The sequence below is a fragment of the Amphiprion ocellaris genome, chromosome 18 (genome assembly GCF_022539595.1).
Source record: "Amphiprion ocellaris isolate individual 3 ecotype Okinawa chromosome 18, ASM2253959v1, whole genome shotgun sequence".
Classification (NCBI taxonomy): domain Eukaryota; kingdom Metazoa; phylum Chordata; class Actinopteri; family Pomacentridae; genus Amphiprion; species Amphiprion ocellaris.
Window position 1 is genome coordinate 1,052,545 of NC_072783.1, and position 24,001 is coordinate 1,076,545.

The 24,001-nt window shown below is 39.8% G+C and overlaps 1 protein-coding gene across 9 annotated transcripts in view; it reads left to right on the plus strand.

Annotated features, from left to right (window-relative positions):
* The window catches only part of sdk2b (sidekick cell adhesion molecule 2b), a 375,818-nt gene that overhangs the window by 236,048 nt on the left and 115,769 nt on the right, over positions 1 to 24,001 (plus strand). For 8 of the 9 annotated variants that reach the window (XR_008599389.1, XR_008599388.1, XM_055004189.1 and 5 more), the window contains exon 3: positions 20,991 to 21,097. Coding sequence is in view for 6 of the 9 variants with exons in the window: in XM_055004189.1 (XP_054860164.1) it covers positions 20,991 to 21,097 (107 nt within the window). In the remaining 3 variants the exon portion in view is untranslated. Of the gene's footprint in view, positions 1 to 8,962; positions 9,471 to 20,990; positions 21,098 to 24,001 lie in introns of those variants that run through there. The other variant, XM_055004193.1, reaches the window with a different exon arrangement.

The window sequence follows — 24,001 nt, forward strand, 5'->3', positions numbered from 1 at the left end:
AAACTAAAAGGTAGTCACAGAAAGTAAAGTTAACAATGCAGAGGCCAAGGGCAACACGTACGAGGTCTGACGAAGAAGAAACATTGGTTGCCTATCACCCGATTGTGCAGCCTCACAGTAATGACGTAAATCATAGTCTTGCCCAACATTTCAACACAGTATGAGAAAAGCAACACTTTAATTGATCTTTCTTTTCACAGGTGGGTTTTTCGCTCTGGTCAGGTGCTCTTAAACCTTGAGAAAAGGAAAAACAGAAAGTTTTTAACTAATTTGGAGAAAAAAAACTCCAGCAGAAAACCCTCTCAATACTGAAGGTTGTGTACAGAGAACAAACAATGTCCTGTTCATGTGTTTATGATTGGCACAAGACAGGATGATGTGGAGGATGACCCAAAACCAGGACAGGAACAAGAACGGATGCAAACATCTAGAAGTTGAAGGAGCTGGTGTGCAATGATCGCATACTGATGATCAGAATGATGGCTGAGCAACTGGGATTGAAGAGGGAGTCAGTCAGAACCATCTCATTTGAAGATCTGGACACTGACGATTTGTGCAAAGTTGGTGCCCAAATTCCTCTCCAAGAACCCAGTAGAACACTGTGTGGATATTTCCCGCAATGTTTTGAAACAGCTAGAGGGCAACCCAGAATTTTATCAGCAAACCTCCAGGAGAACCCCTTGCCAATGCTAGAGGATGTGTACAGTAAGCAAGCAATGTCCTGTGGAGGAACAAGAACTGATGCCAACATCCAAAAAGTCAAGGAAATGTGGAGTGATTGCAGACTGACGATTAAAATGATGGCTGAGTGACTGGAATTGACCAGAGACTTGGTCTTTTTGGACAATTTGGGCGTGTGTTCTTTATTTAGTCTGGGTGACACCGGCGTCTTCCCCTGGAGGCTCTCATGCTTGCTCTTTATGTCCAGTCCTTATCCCCAACAATGACACTGTCCAGAAACTCTGGGTTGTCCTCTAACTGCTCTAAAATATCCTGGGACACATCTGAACTGTGGGTCTTTTGGTTCTTGGAGAGCAGGTTCGGCACCAACTTTGCCCAAATCATCCAAAAAGATTGTCTTGGATGTTAAGACTGAACCAAAATGAGGACGTCTCAGAAACATGAACTGATGCCAACATTGAGAATATCAAGAAATTGGTCCAGAGCGATCGCAGATTTACAGTCAGAATGATGGCTGAGCAACTGGGATTGACAGATAGCCAGTCAGGACCATCTTATTGGATGATTTTGCATGAATTTGGTGCCCAAAGTGCTCTCCGGGATGTTGTGGAACAGGTAGAGGGCAACCTAGAGTTTCTGGACAATGTCGTCACCAGGGATGAGACCTAAATCTTTCTGAGACCAAAGTCTAGAGCCTCCAGTGGAAGACAATGGCGTCACCTAGACCAAAGAATTCCTCAGAATCCAAAATAGTTCGATAAGATGGCCTTGACCAACTCCCCTTTCGATCCTACTTGCTCGCCCATTATTCTGAATGTTAGTCTGCAATCACTCTGCACATATTCTTGACCTTCTGGATGTTGGCATTGGTTCTTGTTGTTGACGGACGTCCTGGTTTTGGGTCATCCTCAACTTCATCCCACCTCGTTCTGAACCTCTTGTGCAACTCATAGACACATATATGGGACTTTTTTAGCACAGTCTTCAGCATGGAAAGGGGTTCTGTTGGAGTTTTTCCTAAATCTGATGTTAGTCCTTTGCTTGAGGTTTATTCAGCAACAGAGGGCAATTGACTGCGAAAAGAAACATAGGTCAATTGAAGTGTTGTTTTTCTTGTACATTATTGGGCAACACTGTGATATGCTTTATTATTGTGTGGCTGCTGAATCTTATGATAAGCAACCAATATCATTTTGTCACACTTTGTACGCCTTTTTCGTGACTTGTGATTGAGATCCTTTCATTTCCCCCTTATATATCTGCATGCAAAAATGGTATTATATATGTGTGTGGGTATGCAGTCCTCCTCTCTCCTCAAGTCAGCCTTTCTTTTGTGCCAGGAGAGTATTTGAGCAGCGCAGACCCCCATATTAATGAGGTTATGGTAGAGGTCCCTAGTGCTGAGTGCTGCTTTAAATATTGGCACCAAGCGACTTGACCCTGTGTCCTCTGGCAACCGATCAATACTGCAAGGCCTGTGTGGGCATTATTATTCAACATGTAGGTGTGCGCGTGAGAAAGAAAGAGTGCTGCTGGAAGAGGTAAGCAAGTGGCACTGTTTTAGTGATCTGCTGTTGGGAGTGCCACTCTCAGGAGGCTCAGCATCGACTGCTGTCACGCAACGGCAACATCACCGACACAGCATCCAATTACCAACTCACTACACATATTCACACCATCCTGCTTTCCTTCCTGAGAAATCAGATAGATTTATCATCAAATTAGAATTCAACTAAGTTAAGATTGAAGATCCCATCCAATACAATTAAGGTTGTTTTTTTGTTTTGGTTCGTAAGTATCCAGATCACTTCGATAGCCTACAAATGCACAGCAGAGTTGCACAGCTTCCTATCACACAACCAAATCCTCAAGAGGCAACTACCTGGCACTGCACCAGCCTTTATGCTGCCAATTAACCTAGAAACTTAATTAAGAGAGTTAATTATTAATCAAACCTCAAGAGTCATTTTTGTTTGTCAATTGGTTTCTTGGCTGGGTTGGTGAAGTGTGGCCTCTTCTTCTGGGAATACCAAACTTTTTCTGCAGTTTTCATGCTGTAATGAGATGGACAGGCAGGATTTGAAAGAAAGAAAACGTGTTCAAGGACTTTACAAAGACAGAAAAGGGACATGTCATCTAATCAGCAGTCACTCACAGAGGAAAATGAAATAGCATGATGGGGAGACGTGACCGTCACAGCATCACCGGTTCGCAATGATCGACTTTGCATCTCTTGTCAATTTTTGAGGAGTGAAAATTAGTTTTCCCTGCAATACAACAAAAGATTTCTTTTTGGGAGGCCAGTTGTGGCTTTTTAAAACAAGCCAGAAAAATACATAGAAAATGAGATTAACATTTTTACAGCTAATAAGATTGCCATTTCTGTTGTTCCTGTGAAGGCTCGTCTTTTTAAAATCTGTGATTGTGTTCAAATAAGACCAGTATTACATTTATGTTGTTTGCAAATCAAACAATAAGCAGAGACTACAGGTAGATATTTACAATTAAGCTCTCTGTATTTCCTGAAAAGTCTCTCGTCACACTCTTGATCTTTCTCTCATCTCTCCTCTTTGTTCCACTCATATGTGAACTACCATCAGGCATCCGTATCTTTTTTTTTTCCTTTATGCAGATATAATTTCATGGTAGCTCTGAAGAAATTAACACAAGTTCAGTACAATATTATTCCATGTCTTGGGGGAAGAGATGACAAGCTCAGCATGCTAACTGGATGGAGATGAAGGAAAAGCAGGGGGCAAAATACTGCTAGATGACAGTATGTGTGTGGGCTTTGCACTTCACACTCTGACAAACATGACTGAGTTTCAAACAATTTATTGAGTAGATATTATTTCCAGACTTAACCCTTGGATCCCCAAAACCTGTTATTGAGTTTGAAACTCGAATTATATTTTAAAATCGAGAAAATTACACCATTTTTCAAAGCTAGAAATGGAGAAAACTGAAAGAAAAATTGGATTTTTGACTTTCCAAAGGTCCTTGAACTACACATCTACAGGAAAATGTAAATATCTGCCAAAATTAAAGCATGTGCTCGAAAAAGATTCTGTAATAAACAGAAAATTCTGCACTCCTCGACGCAACTGTAAAGCCATTAGTGACTCATCTGCAACCAACAATCACTTGATAAAAATTCTGCGACTTTTCGGCTGAACTGCACGCAGTGTTCACGCAAAGCAGATGGGAGATAAATAAAATAAATAATAATAATATATAAAATAATAATAAATAAACAATAAATAAAAATGTAAATAGGACAATATTTGTAGCATGTCGAGACATTATTTCTTGTTCCAGCATTGTACCACATGTGGACAAATGTTGTACATATTGATTTCAGGTTTTTCCAAATTTTTTTCTTCTTCGTTTCTTCATGATTTATGGCATTATAGTTAAATCATCCCGCACAAAATACATTTTTGAGTTCTCTCTACTTCTATTCATAGTTGTGCTGTTTCCATAGAGGTGCCAGGCTTTATATAGCCATGAAAAATTTGCTCAAAGTGAGAAAATAAGTGACAGGAGCAAAGAAAGAAGCTGCTTCCATTTCAGAGGGTTAAGCCAGGACAGTATAATTCAATTCAATTTTATTTATATAGCGCCAGTTACAGTCAAATTGTCTCAAGACGCTTTACAGAACCCGTATGCCTGACCCCCAGAGCAAACCCTAAGGCATAATGGATAACGTATTACCATTTACCGTTCTGTTTCTGGACTCTTAATGTGTTCTGATTCTAACTTTAGCTGCGTAGTCTAAGCGAGAATAGAAACCAAGCTATGGTTAAAGCGGAACCCACCTTTTGACTGCCATTAAACAGTAATTTCCCGTAAACAATCCCAAAATCCCCAAACGGCAGATTCCTCCAGACCCAGACAAATTGAAGACTGTTAAAAAAAATCTTCCTTTCATATTATTCTGTTTGCTGTCTCCATAAATAACCTAAATGGGTTTGTGTATAGATCAGGAGGAGGGTTAAAGTGCATGTGTGCGGGAAGGGAAATGGAATGAGGAATAAACACAGCAGCAAATAAAACCTTGAGATTCCCATTAGCCCATTCACTCACTTTCATTTTCCATCTCCCCTTTCTAACTGAATGTTGTTGTTGTTTTTTCCTTCGACACATCCTACAAATCCTCGCTGCTGCTGCCGTTCCTCATTGCCACACTCAATTGTTTCACTGTTCAATTCGAATAAGTGATTTTTTTTTTTTTTTTTTTGGTGTTGTTGAGGTCTGCTTGTGCTACTTCTGCTATCTGCTCCCCTTTCCATTCTCCAAGGACCCGCGATGAGGCTGTGAAGAGCCTTTCAATGGAGAATAAAAGCTATAAAAGGAAAGGGAATGAAGTGATAATAAAGCGTGAAGAGCCACTTCTGCAGATAAATTGATGGGCTATAAATGAAGCACTAATAGAAAGTAGTTTACCTTGTTTACTCCATAATGAATGATTATGTCAACTTTAACAGCGTTAATAGAATTTCACAGAAACAGAAATCAATGCATTGTTTACCTGAGTGGTTCCACTGATTGGTTGATTCAGATTAGGGATAGACCAATTATCAGCTTGGTCACTGATATTTGTCGTTTTTCTGAGTATCGGTGTTTTTATTGACTGATTATTGATAAATTAAATGCTCTACTTCAGGTCTGATGCAGCTTCTCTCTCTCACTGTCTGTCATCACTCTGTGGTCTCAGAAATGTCTCTCAAGCTGCAAAAACCGAACAAGAAACACAAACCAGGAAATTAGCTTCTGTCACAGTGGTTAATGCTATGCTAACGGCTAGCATGAAAGTTAGACGGCAGCTATAGATTAACCTCAAACAGAGTTTGGAAAGCAATAATTAATAAAACTTTAAGATATGCAATAGAAGTGATAAAACAGTGAAAGATTAGGAAAATAGAGTAATCAAGGCCTTCCCACGTACTCCCATCTCCTGGAGAAGCCTGGATGTCCAGGTGACTACAAAGCCTCTGCTACTTCTACTGGTCGGACCTTCACCTTCCAGCCTCGCTGCTTTGCGTCGGCAGCAAGCTCCATATACCTCAGCTTTTCGCGCTCATAGGCCTCCTCTGCTGAGCTCTCCCAGGGCACTGTGAGCTCCATGACGTAGAACCAGGTCTGGTCAGAGGTTGGTGAATGCGATCTCAGGTGGGAAGAAGAGCTTTCTGGTCCAGGTCTACAAGCATCCTCCAATCGCAGCCCTTCTCAACTGCCCAAGAGGACCCTCACCCTCCCGGACAAATGCTGTTTCTTGCCTTCGGGTCGACGCAGGTTGAAGGGCGTTAACACTCTTGCACTGTGTCTCCAGCAGGGGGGCTAGACTCTTCAGCACCTGGTTGTGACCCCAGGTGTAACAGCCTTGAGCAAGGCAGGTCTTGCAGCCCACTAAGATGTGTTTGAGTGTAGCTGGAGTCGGGCAGAGAGAACATGTAGAGTCCTCACCATCCCATTGATTGAGGTTCTTGGTAGGACATCATAGGCCGCCTTGATGGTGAAGCTAACTCTAAACGTCTCCATATCCCACAGCTCTGGACAAGACATCTTCCTCTTTTCCACTGCTTCCCATGTCATCCACATTTACTATCCACTAGGGTTCATATCTTAAAGCATTATTAATTATCATTTTCCAGCCTCTGTCTCAGGATAATCTATGGCTGCCTTCTAACTTAGGCGCTAGCAGCTAGCATAGCCTTAGCCACTGTGAGAGAAGCTAATTTCCTGGTTTGTGTTTCTTGTTCAGTTTCTTCAGTTTCTGCTTGCAAGACATTTCTGAGACCACAGAGTGATGACAGACAGAGAGAAGAGGCGGCATCAGATCTGACATAGAACATTTGATGTATCAGTAATGATTCAATATAAATACAGATACTGGGCGCCCGGATAGCTCAACTGGTTGAGCGGGTGACCATGAACAGGGTTTATAGTTCCCGACGCAGTGGCCTGGGTTCAATTCCTGCTCACAGCCCTTTACTGCATGTCTTCCACCATTCTTCTCCCCACTTTCCTGTCTGTCTCTTAACTGACCTATCAAATAAAGCCACAAAGGCCAAAAAAATGCAGATACCGATAATCAGAAATATACCAAATATCGGCCACGATAATCAACCAGGCTGATAAAAAGTCCATCACTAATTACATTTAGTGTCTATCGGTTCCAGATGTTGGTTATCAGTCTTTCTTGATTACCAATAATGATATTGGTGGATCCCTAATTGAGATTATTTGTATTAATTAGTTGTGGTTCATTTTGTCTTGGTTTTGTACGTGAATCACTTGCTGTAAGAGACTGGCAGGCTTCAGACTCGACCATCCAGACAGTCAGCGAGGCAGCGTCTCTCTCTGGATGACCTTAATGGATTCCCAGCTGCAGCTGAAAATGTCCATTTTCTGTCTCCCTGGCATTCTCCTCCACAGCCCCCAGATACAATAGATTTTCTTTTACCTTTCTCCCTCTCTCTCCCCTCACTCACTCCTTGTTTTCTGTGGCCGAGCAGAGGGAGAGTGATTCAGGAGTGCAAGATGGGAAGAAAAAAAAGCGAGCAGACTGCATTTGTTTTATTATGCGCATGTAGTGTGTTTGCTTATGAGTGTGTGTCACTGCCTCTCTAATGGGTGATCCACAGCTGGCATTATGAAACGTTTCTGTGTGAGCGCAAGGACACCTGATTATGTTAACAAACAGACTGAATGTTCACATCTATTCCGATGCCATTAATACTTGAGAATGCACCATTCAGCGGCTCTGTATTATGTGTAGCTATGTTTCCTCGCTCGTGTTTTTCTTTTATGCACTCACAGTGTTGCTCCCTAAAGAGAGTTGTGGTGCCCCAGCTGAACCAGCCTTCATGGAAGCAAATGCATAGGGTTTTATTTATCATGTATGTGTGATAAAATGGGTCTTTTGAGTCGCTGTTGGTCATCAGAGAGGGAAAATAGCTTCAAGAGTTGGTAGAAATGAAGATAAAATAGTAATAATTTGCGTAAATCGCCTCCATCAGACATCCATCCTTAAAAAACGCTACTAACCTGTGGAGGATTTCCCCCCACTGAGCCTCCAGACAAATTACTTCCTATTGATTTCCAGTAGCTTAAGCCAGAAGTCCACATTACCTGTCATGTATTGTATGTGGTGGGTATTAGAACACGATCAGAATGAACACTCTCATCCTGTTTGATTTAGACCAGATTTAAAATCAGATTCAAAGGACACCTCTTCAAAACTATACAGTACCTTATTGATTTGTTTCCAGAGACGTCGCCTATAGCTCAGCGAGGAGCTGTAAATGGTCAGGTTCGATTTAGTGTCAATTTGCAGCTTTTTTTTTTTTTTTATGACGCTGTGATGGATATTTTGAGCACAGTGCACACATAGAATCAGGTTATGATAATAGAGATGCCATGGCCCCTGGGATAAATAAGAGATAAGGCTGTCAAAACTGATATTTCTCCACTGTAGCTGCCTTTGTTTACAGTAAAAAATCAATTTTTAAAAAATAAAAAAATTAAATGTAAAATTTCAGCAGCTGGATTATTAAAAACACTGTAATATTATGATAAACAGCCATTTTATTAAAACAAAAAAAGAAATTCCATAAGTATAATACATATTCTGACCTTAATTTTACATGAAATCATATGTACTTTTGGCTTTTTAATGTTTAATGAAAGATACTTACATGTGCAAAAACAATGAAATTCTAATATAATTATAAAAAATACAGTTTATATATATATATATATATATATATATATATATATATATATATATATAAAAAGCAGTATTTTAACGTATTAGCTATGTTTATAGATATTAAACACATAAAAAAAACTCATTAATTAAATGTTTTTGTTTTGAAAAATGTTTTTAATGTTTAATGAAATATACTTACACCTACGAAAAATTGTCTACAGTTTGTAAAAATAAGAGACAGACTAGACGGAGAGATCGCAATAATTAGTAAAAACACAGTTTTTGTCAAATATATAGATTGGGCCTATTCAATTGGCCGCCCGCGGGCCACATCCGGCCTGCGGACCCCTCACAACTGGCCCACCCATCAATGACCCCTTTCCAACCATCTAAAGCAGCCCTATTCAACTAGCGGCCCGCGGGCCACATGCGGCCCGAAAGCAACCCTCGAGACGACAAGTTCTTAAAAAAATTCCAACATTATTGCGAACATTGAATGCAACACTTGCCGTAACCTAGCAACTAACCCACAATGCATTGCGTTGAGGAGACGCGTTTGAAAAGTTAACATTAGCAGTTCTATACAGGCGAAAATGGCAGCATGTCTTTTTCTATCCTGAAACGACAAATCGGCGAGGAAAACCGTCGGTTTAATCCTGCGTGGACTGACAAGTATTTATTTATTTACCACCAAGTCCGAACGCCAAACCAATGCGTTTACTCTGCAACGAGTGCTTTGCAGCGCTGAAAGATTACAATGTCCGAAAACACCACGTTGGAAAAACATGCCGCGTTTCGGACAAACTTTCCCGAGGGATGTCATGAGAGAGCGGCTATAATTCAGAGTTTGACTGCATCTTACAACCGGAGCTGTACTACAATGAAGCGGACCTGCACAGCTCAGGAAAGAGCCACGAAAAAGAGGCTGTTCACAGACTCAGAAACTGTGAAGGACTGCATGTTGGCTGTCGTGGATGAAGTTTTAACGGACGATAAAGTTAAGACGAGTGTGACATCTGCTATCAAACAGGTCTGACACGTCAAACATTCTCGCCACAGATGTCTTCGAGACATGGTAAGTGCAACAAAGCAGCGTGCTGTAGCAGACACTAAAGGTAGTTTTATGTATTTATGTGACTATTTTATGTTCGCTTATTATAAGTTTAATATTTAAGAAAGACATTTTGTTTTGACAGTTATTTCACTTAGTTGCACTTTAGTATGCACTTTGATGTCAGCTTTATTTCGTTTCAAAGGGATATCACTGTGCCCACTGTTTATTTATTTTTTTTGATTATATGCACTGAAGCTGTGACTGTCTCAGATGAGACCAAATATGGATAGGGATAAACTCTGTTTTTTGTTATTTCCAAAGAAGAAAAATGTCTCAAGTTCTGAAAAGTTACTGTTAACCAAGTTACTTTTTAATGCACTTTCAGATGTGACCAAAACAAAAGATGGTGTTTCTAATCTGCACTTAGTTTTTATGTTCATATGCACCTTAACATGTGCTTATATTTACCTATCAAAATGTGTTGAAGTTGTGTGTTTGAAATGTAAAATTTAAAGAAGCAGTATTTCAGCACAGGTTTAGTTTAAGTACTGCTCTTCTATTATGTTTATGTCCTTTTGGATGTGGCAATACGTTAATAAACATCCAGTGTCTTTGTTATCTGTTTGTGTTTATTTTAAATGATTAACTTTGCTCAGTGTCTGCTAAAAACATCCGGCCCAGCTCATGTTCTTAATCTGAAAATCTGGCCCCAGTGAATTTTTAATTGAATCGCCCTGATATAGATTAATGAAAACTATTTTTACTGATTACTGATTTACTGTGCTTATAGGTATTAAACACTTATGAAGACAAAAAAATCAACATTTGTGTTGTGAAAACATCTGTAATTACAAAACCAATGTTTCTTTTTTGTGATAATTGTCACTAACCGTATCGAATTTCATAAATATATATATATATATATACATTTAAACCTGAGTTTAACAATTTTATCTACTGGACAAAAAATGTGAAATTTAAAATTTGTGAATGCATTTTAACAGTCTTTTCATTTAAAAAAAAAAAGTATTCTTTCGAAAAATTGAAAATGTTATTGTTAAGTTACAGGTTTTAATGGGATTTTACATTAGAAATGTACATTTAAAGTGTATTTTTGGCAATTTTCTCAGTATTTTTATGTATTTCCTAAGTACGGAAAAAGGAAAATCAGTAAAATACAAAGTAAAAATTGTGTCAAATTTACTATTTTTTCTTTAGCGTATGTGATATTTAATGTCCAAACTGCTGAAGTCTACTGTGTGCCACAAACCGAACTCATTAATGGAAGCAAAGCGGCAGCACACTGCTATGTGAGGCCGATGACCTTTCTATTTACTCCAAACAGAAACATCCATCCATCCATCCATCCATTATCTATACACCGCTTAATCCTCACTAGGGTCGCGGGGGGGGCTGGAGCCTATCCCAGCTGACTCAGGTGAAGGCAGGGGACACCCTAGACAGGTCACCAGTTTGTCACAGGGCTACATACAGAGACAAACAAGCACTCTCACATTCACACCTACGGGCAATTTAGAATGATCAATTAACCTCAGCATATTTTTGGACTGTGGGAGGAAGCCGGAGTACCCGGAGAAAACCCACGCATGCACAGGGAGAACATGCAAACTCCATGCAGAAAGATCCCGGGAAAGCCGGGACGCGAACCAGGGACCTTCTTGCTGCAAGGCGAAAGTGCTAACCACTACGCCACTGTGCAGCCCTCCAAACAGAAACACTACAATCAAAAACATAATCACAAGTGAGCTGTGCCTGCTGTGCTGTATGTCTGATTTTATCACTGCATGGTGTGATGTACACGTTTAGATCGTGAAACCGTTAAAAGGAAGAGAAAAAAGTCTTAAAAGCAAATGCAGACAGTCAGGACACCAGATGTGGGTGTCATTACTCATCCCAAATTTATGAGGCTTTATAATTTATCATGATTTACTTTTATGATGAGCTGGTGTGTAATTACAGCGTCCTTGCGGTGGTGCAGATGAGGCTTTATAATGTTACTGTTTAGCTAGCAAATTAGCGTTATTGGAGCTAACCTTGGGAACAGGTATGATGCTATTACGGGAAACGCTGTCAGTAAAGCAGCCACCTTCAATCAAGGATTATAGTTTTACCGGTTATCCCTCCACCATCTCTTTATCTTTCACCCTCCCTCTATTTCTCTACCCTTCCCATATTTCCGTCCTGCGGTCCTCCCTCTCCATCCCTGCCACTCCCCCGTCTAATCATTCCTCCTGAGTGGGGCTAATTAAAGGGGATCTGACGGAGTGCGCTGACCACAGGAACATCAATCAATCTCTGTCCAACACAGCCAGCCCCCACTGACTCCCCCAACCTGCTGCCAACACGCACAACTCTCGCAAAAGGTTAATTGTATTCATTATATAAGGGACAGAGCGAAAGAGAGCGACAGAGAGGAGGGAGAAAGCCGTCTAAAGTCACCCTGAAGGTTTCTGGCTCTCGGGTGAATTCTCCGAAGGCCGCGGTGAGGTTAAACTTGGAGCAGCGACACCACCTGTCAGCTGTTTCTCTCTTAATATCTGCTTCTCAAACCCTGATGTGACCAATATTTTCCCCCTCCAGCTCATCTCCCCTCCACCTATGCATAATAGATACACTTAGTTGTATTAATGTAGTCGATGTAACATATGAAAGTGGTCACACATCATTAATAGAGCCTCCTGATTAGTTGATTAAGCCTCAACAGACTTTGGGCCGAAACTCATTTAGTCCAACTTGACGCTGCTGGTAATGAGGTTCAATACCGCCTCATTTTTTTTTTAATTTTTAATTTTCATTTTCTTTTTTTTTCTGTTATAGATATTAACAGCCTTCCAACATACCCAATCTTTTACATCACATTTCCATTTCAGCCACTTTCCAAAGCGTACATGCATGCAGAGCTTTCCAGGCATTCTCAAGCCACTGATGGAAACTTGTAATGACATTAATAATCTGGCTCATTAAAAGAATCAGGCTTAGTTAGCATTTAGTTCCAGTTAAATCTGAAGGCCTGTTAGGGTTCGTTTTAGTTTGGTTTGCACTAACCAGGCACTAACGAGGGATCATTTACTTCCCTGCTACGTAACTTGATGGCATTTATATTCTGGAGCGCGTATAGGCAGCTTTGATTGATCTCTTGGTTCTCCATCGGGCAGAAACGAGCCTCAGCGAGCTCAGAGCCACACCTGTTTGGTTCTGCGTTTCAGAGGTCTGGAACCAGATGACAAGCAGCTCGCGCCCCGATGCCTCCTTTACATGGAGATTGCAGAGCGAACCCAACAGGTGGCTGCTGTAAATGCGCTCATTCATCTTGGCCGTTGAAAGGTGGCCAGAAATCAAGTTTCCTGACACATACGTGACACACACACACAGATAGACGGAGGAAAACCTGAACCGAGAGCATCAACAAAGCATCAGTGGTCCATTGAAATAGTTAGAAAAGAACCACACCGGTGAAAATCAGTTAGTGTTTTTTTTCCTTTCTACCTTAATAACAAGCCCAGATGGTGGTTTTTATACACCCAAAAAAGTAATATTTGTTGTTATTTGCATCAATATTTGTGGGTTGTGACAACCAACAGACTATTAGGTGTTTTTAATTTCTACTTACTTATGACTGGTAGCATAGTTGATTACCTATAAAATCCAGTTGCTCCATGTAGTATTTTCAGGGTTTTTTTTAACCCTCCTGCTGTCTTCATTTACGGGCACCAAAAAATATTGTTTCCTTGTCTGAAAAAAAATCCAAAAAATCTGCAAAAAAAAAATTCCCCAAATTTCTGAAAATTTGCAAAACCTTCAGGAAGAAAATTACAATAATTCCTTAAAAGTTTCCCTTAAAAGTTTTATTTTAAAAATCCCCCAAATTTGGCTAGAAAATTCCTATAAATATTTTCAAAAAATGAGTAAAAATCTTCCAAAAAAAATCCTAAAAATATCTAAAGTGATTCCATATATATCAGTAAAACTGTTAATATTTTCTTTAAGAACATTCACATAAAAATCAACCAAAATCCAGCAAATTTTGCTTGATTTTGGTAGATTTTTTTGAGAATGTTCCTAAAGAAACATTTCTTTTTTTCCACCAAAAAAATTCAAAGATTTCCCAAAAATGTTGAAAATGTGGACATCAGAAGTTTCACTGTGAAAATATTTTTTTTCCACATTTTCAAACTTTATTTACTTTTAAATCAACTAATGCAGAAATTTGGGTTTAAATTACACAATGTTATCGCAATCACCATCATTATTTTGTCAACCCAGCCTATTAAAATAATGTTTACAGCAGCTAAGTATAATAATTAATCAAAGTAATAACTTAGAATTTGTACTTTGCACCCATGCATTTAATTAAGTTGTGGGAATAAGTCATTTAAAATACTTTTTAGAGTGTACACTACCGTTCAAAAGTTTGGCATCACTTAGAAATGTCCTCATTTTTGAAAGAAAAGCATTTTTTTCAATGAGGATACCATTAAATAAATGATGAATCCAGTGTATCAATCAATCAAAATCAATCAAAAATTTATTTGTAGAGCACTTTCCAACAACATAAAAGACCAAAGTGCTTTCCAGACAGAATTATAAACAAAACAATGCAGTTTTTGATTACTATAAAACCATAAAACCCATAAAAACACAAAACTAAGAAAAGCATAAAACCATAAAAACCATAAAAAAGTCCTAAGATTCGAAAGCACATCTAAATAAATAGGTTTTCAATCTAGACTTAAAAAGCGGCAGGTCAGTAATAATGCGGAGCTCCAGTGGAAGTTCGTTCCAGAGTCTTGGGGCGGCTACAGCAAAGCATCGATCACCCCACTGCTTATACCAGGACCTGGGCACATCCAGCACAATCTGCGTGGACGACCGGAGGGCTCTACTGGGGCGGTGGATGGTTAAAAGCTCCAATATGTATAAAGGAGCTAGGCCATGAAGGGCTTTAAAAACAAATGTTAAAATTTTAAACTCAATACGATGATGGACCGGGAGCCAATGGAGGGTGGAGAGGATGGGGGTGATGTGAGTGTGTCTGGATGTGCGGGTTAACAGACGGGCAGCTGCATTCTGAACCAGTTGTAGTCGACGGAGTGATGATTGTGTGACACCAAAATAGAGAGCATTACAATAATCGATACGAGAACTGATAAAAGCGTGAATGGCCTTCTCCAGGTCGTGCTTAGAAAGGAAGGACTTGACCTTGGTGAGGAGACGTAGCTGGAAGAAGCTAGCCTTGACAACGGAAGCAATCTGTCTGCCAAATCTCAACTCGCTATCGAAAATGACTCCAAGGTTTTTTACTGTATTACTGATGGGGAAACTCAGCGGTGAACCAGACAGTATGTTGAGGTGCAGATCGGAGGAGGCAAAGAGGATATATTCAGTTTTACTTTCGTTCAGATGAAGAAAGTTCTGGGCCAGCCAGTGTTTAATATCCGATAAGCAGCTATGTAGAGAGTCCAGAGCAGATGCAGTATTGGGGAGCACAGGCAGATAGAGCTGGATGTCATCAGCATATAGGTGGAAAGATAGGCTATGCTTAGCGATGATGGCTCCAAGCGGCAGCATATATAATGAAAACAGAACTGGTCCAAGGATGGACCCTTGTGGCACCCTGGATGACAGCGAGGCAGGCAGAGATGAGTGATCATCAAGCATCACAGAGAAAGTCCTGTCTGTCAGGTAGGAGCTCAACCACTGGAGAACAGAACCCTGCAGACCAACATGATGAGCTAAATGAGAATTTAGTATGGAGTGGTCCACAGTGTCAAAAGCTGCTGTAAGGTCCAACATCACCAGGAGTACTGGCTTTTTAGTGTCCAGAGATTGTAAAATGTCATTGTGCACCTGAAGGAGAGCTGATTCTGTGCTGTGACGCGTTCTAAAACCAGACTGAAAATTTTCTAAAATACTGTTAGATTCCAGAAAAGGTTGCAACTGAATAAAAACAATCCTTTCTAAAATCTTAGATAGGTAGTGTAGACATTGTTAATGTGGTAAATGACTATTGTAGCTGGAAACGGCTGATTTTTAATGGAATATCTCCATAGGGGTACAGAGGAACATTTCCAGCAACCATCACTCCTGTGTTCTAATGCTACATTGTGTTAGCTAATGGTGTTGAAAGGCTCATTGATGATTAGAAAACCATTGTGCAGTTATGTTGGCACATGGATAAATGTGGGAGTTTTCATGGAGAACATGGAATTGTCTGGGTGACCCCAAAATTTTGAATGGCAGTATGCTAAGAGATCAACCCCAAAAAGTTACATTCATATACAAATATACTGCATTATCATTTACATTTTGAAAGATATGTATTTTCTTCCCAAGAAAAAGGACTGTGACATCATAGGAAAGGCTTCCAGTTCGAAAAACCCATAAAGTCTAGATACAGATGGAGGTATAAGTACAGGACTTTGATCCAGGACAATGGGGTTAGGACGATGTGGGACCATTTTTCTTGGACTTAAGTTTTGTTTTCACTCACTGATTTCATTTAGTTTTTACTCGCTAAACTGCATGTTTAAGTTCAGGAAAATATCATTGTGCGTTTGGTTAAAATATGACATTTCTTTGAATTTTCTCCTCCATTCTCTGGGTTGTCAGTGTAATGAGTCTCATCCCGCCTAACATGATTGGTTGGCTGAAAACACGTAGCAGTAAATCACTAAAATAAATGGCAAAAAATCTGTTTGTATTTGAATCCTATTTGTGATACGTCACAACGTAATGTGACAGAAAATATATTTTCCTCAAAATGTGAAACACTGTAGTTCCATATCTGGCTAAGAGGACATGTGAACGAAATAAACAATCATTGCCATGGCAGTGCACCGATGACCAGTGGTGGGTAGTAACGAGTTACATTTACTTCATTACATTTACTTGAGTAACTTTTTGAAAAAAATGTACTTCTGAGAGTAGTTTTTCTCTGTCATACTTTTTACTTTTACTTGAGTAGATTTGTGAAGCAGAACCGCTACTCTTACTCTGTTACACTGGTCTACACTCCACTCCTTACTTTTTTATTTACCACATTAGATCTGCTTTGTTTTGGCGGAGAGATAACCCCAGTGGATCTACACACTAAGAAATTTCCCTGTAAATTTACAGTAAAGAGCTGGCAGCTAAAGTTGCCAGCAGCACACTGTTATTTTACAGTAATCCTACCGTATTCTACAACAACAGTTTTTTACTGTAAAAAATATTACAGTATTATGCTGTTTAGAGAGCTATTTCCTGGGGCTTTCAAAATGAAAGCCCCAGGAAATAGCATAGCATAGAAATGGCTCAGACAAGAGATGACTTTTCAACATTAAGCTTTTATTAAAGCCAACTCTGTATCAAACGACTGTGTTTCACCAATCAGACGAAGCAACAATCATCACGTGACTCCGTTTCACCAGACGTCGCTCTGCGGTCACATGACCTCATACGAACTGTAGCAGCATAGCGGCACGAGCTCTGCACATGTAGCAGACAAGGAATGAAAAACACAGGAGCATTTTAGAGAAGCTTGATGTTGCTTCAGAGTCCGACAACATTAGCATAGCGTTAGCATAGCATTAGCATGGATATCTCCGGCTTCTGTCTTCTTTTTAAGAGGCGAAGTGAAGCGTGACGTCAGCCTGGTAGGTTGCGTGATGGCGGGGGGGTTTAATACAGCATGCAGTATATTTTGTCACTGGAAGTAATGTGGTCAAACATAAAAACGTTACCTTACTACAGGTATTTGTTTCAAAAGCTTTATGTTGTGAAAAACTGAGATTTGGAAATGTGTGTTTCTTGTGCCTTAACATTTTTTAAAGATGTTGTTTATTTTTTTATTTGATTATTTGGAAATACCAGAATTTGCACATTATTTTACATTTTGTCTGTCTGATCACATCATTTCTAAAAAATAAATCGGACATTACAATCAAACAGTTACTCAGTACTTGAGTAGTCTTTTCACCAAGTACTTTTTTACTCTTAAGTGATTTTTTTGGATGGCTACTTTTTACTTCTACTTGAGTGATATTATTTTGAATTAACGTTATTCTTACTTGAGTACAATTTTTGGATCCTCTGCCCACCTCTGCCGATTACCCAGATTCAGACGTTCAGGGTTTCATTATGCAACAAACCAAAGGAACCAATCCTGTCAGCTTGCACAGTGAAGATTTTAATATCTTTATTTTTTATTGGAATCAGCTTCCAGTTGTACATATATGACTGAATTACGCCAATATCACAACTGCTCGAGCTGCAGCCAGTGGGGAGTTGTGGTTCAAGACAGAGTTTGGGAGTTTAGAAATCAACACTTTCTAATGGAATCAACACTGTAGAGTTACATCTAAAACATTTTAAGACAGGAAGTGATTGTTTTCATAGAAAATGTGCCGATTATGTCATTTTTGCACACAGCATAGTGTTCAACCAATTCAGAAACTTTGTATTTTTATCACAAAACATCTAAGCTGGCGGCTCCTTGTTGCACGTTGGTTTTCCTTTTAATTTGTTGCACATCTGTATTTGCTTATTTGATCAGTGGAACGTTACTCTGAACAACTGAAAAAGCAAAAAGAAGCTTATTTCTACGTTCAAGTAAGATTTTTGTTCACCTGATCAAAGTTACGATAAAACGACATTCTAGTTCCCAGATTTGTTCAAGTATTTGGATTTTATATCATGTTGCATTGAGTGAGGTGAAGTATGTGTTTGGTTTGGTAATTTTACACAGCCTCTTAGAAGGTTGTCAAGAAGAATGAAGTCATTTAGTTTTCTTTTCTCTTAAGCCTTTGGCTGTCGGGGAAAAAAGCAAAGAAAAAAAAATCTTGTTCCTGCATTGTTTTTGAATCTATTTATGTATATTGAGCAGACATTAAGGACTTTTTCAGTCAGGTTTTGGTAACATCATACACAAATACTGCTGTTTATATTGGACGTATATCTCTTATTATGGCTCTTATTATGTGACTGGCTTGTCTGTATTTATAATTTTAGTTCTGGAAGTGTCCAACTTCACTGCAAACAGCTTGTTGAAAACACTTCTGAACTCTTAAATTGCTCTCTTTTTCATCTCTTTTCACTCACTTATGCTCTCCGCAAATGTTTATTCGAGAGAACAAACTTCATAAAAGGTTAAATCACACACACACACACACAAAAAAAAACTTTTCAAACAAATTGCATGTGGTTACTATAGAAACCAGCACATGCCATCGCCGAAGGTTACGCTCAGACAATCTGCCTGGCTGAGCGATAGGACTCTCCAGTGCATATCACGCAGGAATGTGACAGCAAAGATGGCAGACACACTGCTAGTGCAACTGTTTCACCTCCCACAAGAAGAATTTTCTTTGACAAGAATGTGTTGTGCGAGAGGGACTTTCACATTAAACACGTACAACTCGCTGTAGGCTAATTCACAACTTCTGCGTGCCGTGCCGATGTCTAAGATGCCATCGGAGAGATGGCTGCTCCGTGAGTCTCCCACTGCACCGCCGTTTATTAGTTATTGGAACGGTTTCAAGACGTTGATTTCTTCTGCCCTGAGCGTTCCGGGTGTCTGATCTCTGAAGCGGATTACATGAATGACTCAGAATAAAGTCATATTGTGTCCTGGTGCTGTTGAGGTTATCTCTCACAGGTATACCCCGTTGTGTTGGAGATATTGAAAAGACACACAATCAAAGTAGCCCTCATCACCGCTGAGTATCTGCATGTTTGTTCACAACTGATCCTTTTGAACTGCTACTTTTGAAGACACACAAGCAGCTTTAGCGCTTCGGTCCCCATACTACTAAACTGTTCCCAAACTTAATAATGAGCCTTGGACATGGCTTCCAGTTTGAATAGGATGTAGGGATGGAGGATGGAGGCATAGCTCAGCAACAGGACCTTCACCCGTGAGATCGGAGCTCTTGTCCCATGTGGAACCATTATTCTTGTGTCTTCACTTGTTGTTTACTGTCAGTTTTCAGTTGCAGTTTCACTAAGTTTGACACCAAAACTACATTGTTTAGCTTAGAAAAATAACACAGTTTCAGTTAAAAGACAAACTTTTCACAAGATGATTGAATCTTGTCTGTTTTTGGTCGTAGGGATCGACCGTTATGGGTGTTTTTAGGGCTGATTATTGGTAATCAAGAAAGGCAGACAGCCAATATTTGGAGCTGATAAGTATTAGATGTAATGTTTTAAGAACATGTGATATCAGAGAACCTGTCGTTCATAACTATTCTTCTTCATTAATAACGGGGACAATAACTGAATATGTAAAATAGAAATAGGCGTGATTAAATTAGGACTAACCCTTGTTTTATGTTTGATCCACTGAGATTTAACAGTGTCTCCTGCTGTTTCGTCTGCTGTTCTTCTCTCTTTTCTATTTTCTGTATCACTTTTTTTGCCCAATAACATCCAGATCTTAAAGCACAAATAATTGTAGCTGCCTTCTAGCTTAGCTACTAGCCGTTAGCACAGCCTTAGCCACTGTGAGAAGAGCTAATTTCCTGGTTTGTGGCAACAGCTTGTACTTCATGTTCAGTTTTTGCTGTTTGAGAGACATTTCTGAGACCACAGAGTGATGACAGACAGAGAGAGGAGGCTGATCAGACCTGAAGTAGAGCATTTAATTTATCAATAATCAGTTAATAAAATTAAAGACAACGTTAATTGGAAACATGCTAAATATGGGCCATGATAATCAGCCAGACTGATAGTTGGTCTGTACCTAATTGGTTGGCGGTAAATGATTAAAGAAATTATTTAAATAGCAAAGACCATCACTGAAAATGCAGTTTAGTTGTATGAGAACATCAGTGCTTCTTCTGAATGCTTGAAACTTCCTTGTCTGTGCAACGTGTCCAGCCCAAAGTGTGCACCTTTTATGAATAACCACTTAAAATCATTACAGACTCCTGCTGGTTGCATCGAGCTGCCTGGTCTCCCTCCAGCAGCTTTGGGGTCTCATGTGTGTCTTTGCAATCTCGGTGCAATGAATTGTGCAAAATGGGGGATAATGGCAGATGCTTTAGGGGAACCAGCGCTTTACCCCACCTCACTGTCGCTTTTAAAAGTCAGGTGCATCTACCAGATGTGGTCCAGTACAGAGCAGTATAAAGTGAATGTTACGCTGCCTCCTCATGGCTCTGAGGCCAAACTGCCTCCACAGCTGGAAGTCAAGGTCATGCAGAGAGGGAGAGTGTGTCAGCTCCTGGAGCTTCAACCTTTTGCCCAGGGGATTGTGCGTTTGTGAGCATGTTTGCATTGAAGACATGTTAATGCAAGTGTTTGCCGTCTTGGGGGAAGAGCTTCACTGGGGTAGCCTCTCGAGCATCATTATCATCGGAATAAACAGCAGCTAAGCTCCGATGTCCTCTTTGCCCTTGCTCTTCTATGAGATGGTCTTAAGTTTGTATGTGCTCACATGCTTTTCATGCCTACAAACCCTTTTTGACTGCTTTTGTCTTCATTGGTTTAATATTTATCAACTCGCTGCTCATTTCTTTCCTTCTTGTGTGTTTCTTAAAGGTACCTAATCCCGTCGTTGGACCGCTCCCATGCAGGATTCTACCGCTGCATCGTGAGGAACCGAGTCGGAGCTCTTCTCCAGAGGCGCACCGAAGTACAAGTGGCCTGTAAGTGAATGCACGGATGAAATAAACGGATGCATGGTTGATAAATAAATGTTTGTGTGCTTAACTGCATACAGAGTACACAGTTTGCCCACACTCTCTTCGCTTGTCTTTGTATGAAGGACTGACTGGGGAGGGGACAGATGCTGGCGGGGTGAAAGATCTACCTGCATCTCATTCAGAGTGTTATCAACCCAGACAGCTGTTCCACTCAGCATTCTCATTAGATTGATATTGTTGCCATGGTTCTTTCTTTTTTTCCCAACTTTCACTTCGTTCATATAGGACCTTCGCCGCTTATTTCGTTCGTTTCCCTTTTGTCAACAACATCTGTCGTTTCTCGGGCGAAAATGGAGGCTCCCGTGTGACGCGCTTCTTTCTTCGTGGCTCCCTCGCCTTGTTAACGAGGTATTACGGACACACCGCTGAGGTGTCGGTGTGTTGTCACGTCAAATTCACATACTCCGTTTTCTCGCATATGCACAACCATTATCCTGCCTTCCTGGGGTATGTCAGGTTCATTGGCTTCCCTCTGTGCCAACGACATTTGAGTCGACTAGCATTTGAGTCAGACAGGTACAAGGGAAGACAAAATAAGAGGTAGATAGAAGAAGGCCTAACAGTCTTAACAAATATGCCGTCACCGTTGCCAACTCCTTCCTCTCTTCCCGGCGTCGTCGTCGTCTCCGTCGCCGAATCTTTCTGTTCTTGCTTCCTTCCCCTTCTCTTGACTTTGTCTGTTGTCTGGCCACCACTGCTTTCTATTTATTTCTTGGCTTCCACCCCACTGTTATCCGGTTCCTCTTTATTCCCACCTATTCCCATTTCCATAATTCTCCTCTTCCTTCTCATCAGTCGCTCATGAAGGGGTATGGTGGAGAAGCACAGTAAAGAAAGAAAAAAGAAAGAAAGGGAGAATTAAGGACACCTGCAGAAGAAATGGATGAGATAGACGAGGGGGAGGGAGAGAAAAGAGATGGAGGAGATCTCTTTTTGGAAGCGATTCCATTGAGGCGGCACAATTAGGATTGCAGAGACAAGGGGAGGAGGACATCACATCGCTGAAACTGCAGATCAAAGTCAGGGGATTTGCACACTTCCCAGATTTTCATTTAAGCTAAGCACCACAGCTGCGCCGCAAAGCCAGATTACCTTTCTTATTCTATTTGAAAAGAGAGCGAGAGAGAAAAATAAGATTGCCATCGATGCACAACCACTCCAACACGCCTAGTTCAAAGTCCCCACACCTTGATCCCTATATGTTTCAAAGATACTGTCTGGAAACTGTGAGGAGCCTAAGTGAGTGTTGGATGGGATGTTTCATACATTTCTGCAGAGTTATTGTCTCTCCTTGAATCGAATCGCTAATATATGATCCCTTTCTCAATTTCTACAGAGCTAAGAGGGGGGAAAAAGTATTTCAGCTCTTCAAAATTCTGTTTCATTGTTGGAGGAAGGGAAAGACAAAGCCTGATTGTTGCTGCTGTTCCATAAAGGTTTTACAGCCGGCATGATTGCATCAGAGAATTGCACAGCAGAGACTGAAACAACAACCGGAGTTGAGGCCGACTCAGTAAATTTCCATCAACCTGCGCGTAGATCTCACTTCCAAGGCAGAAGAGGGGAAGATATTAGTGCAGTATTTTAAAAAATAATGATGCAGCAGAGGAATGAAACCTCTCTGATTGATGAAATGTAGCCACATAGCATACTGCGTAGCTACACATTTAGGACGTGATCAAGATTGATTACGTCCACACGGGAGGATGTATGGAATATGAATGAGTCAGTTGAACGTCCTCCCGGTGTCCCTCTGTGAGTCATTACATCTCGCTTCCTTCTAGCCTCGTCTTGATGCACCGCGGAAACCATGGCAACACCACTGCGCTGTCCGTCAAAAGTGGCTCTGTGTAGCATTTGAGAGGAGAAAGCAGATGGCAAAAACTGTGCGGTCACCAAAAGTCAACGAAGAAAGAAGGATGAATTGGGTTCCTGCACTGGAAAAAATGCTCCTCTCAAAACAAGAAAAAAATAATTATTTCAAGGAACGTCTACCTTGAAATAAGTGAAAAAATCCGCCAATAGAACAAGTGAAAACTGGCTTGGTATGATTTCTGGAAATACGATATATTTAGAATATTGAGATCTTAAAATTAGCTGGTAAAACTTATTTTAATCTATATTTTACCAGGATTGTCAAGCATAGGAGTCTTAAAATAAGCCAGATATGCAAAAAAAAAAAAAAATAGCAGTTTTTCACTCAAAAATAGATTTTTGCTTTCATGTAACCTCCTAATTTGAGATGTATTAAACTTATTTTGAGTTTTCTTGTAAAATACAACTCAAAACAAGATAATTTCAAGATTGTTTCACTTAACAAGATATTTAAGATGCACTGTCTTAACCCTCCTGTTGTCCTCATTAAAAATATTGTTTCCTTGTCTGAAAAAAATCCAAAAATTCAGCAAAAAAAATTTCCCAAATTTCTGAAAATTTGCAAAACCTTGAGGAAGAAAATTCCAATAATTCCTTCAAAGTTTCCCTTAAAAGTTTTATTTTCAAAAAATTCCCCAAATTTGGCAAAAAAATTCTTGTAAATATTTTCAAAAAATTTGTAAAAATCTTCCAAAAAATCTTAAAAATATCTAAAATGATTACATATATATCAGTAAAACTTCTAATATTTTCTTTAAGAACATTCACATAAAAATCTTAATTTTATGTGAATGTTCTTAAACTTTTTTAACATTTCTGTTCTCCACCAAAAAATGTTCAAAAATTTGCCAAAACTGTTGAAAATGTGGACATCAGAAGTTTCACTGTGAAAATATTATTTTTTTTCCCACATTTCCAAACTTTAAAATGGGTCAATTTTGACCTGCAGGTTTTAACGAGGGTTAACACAAG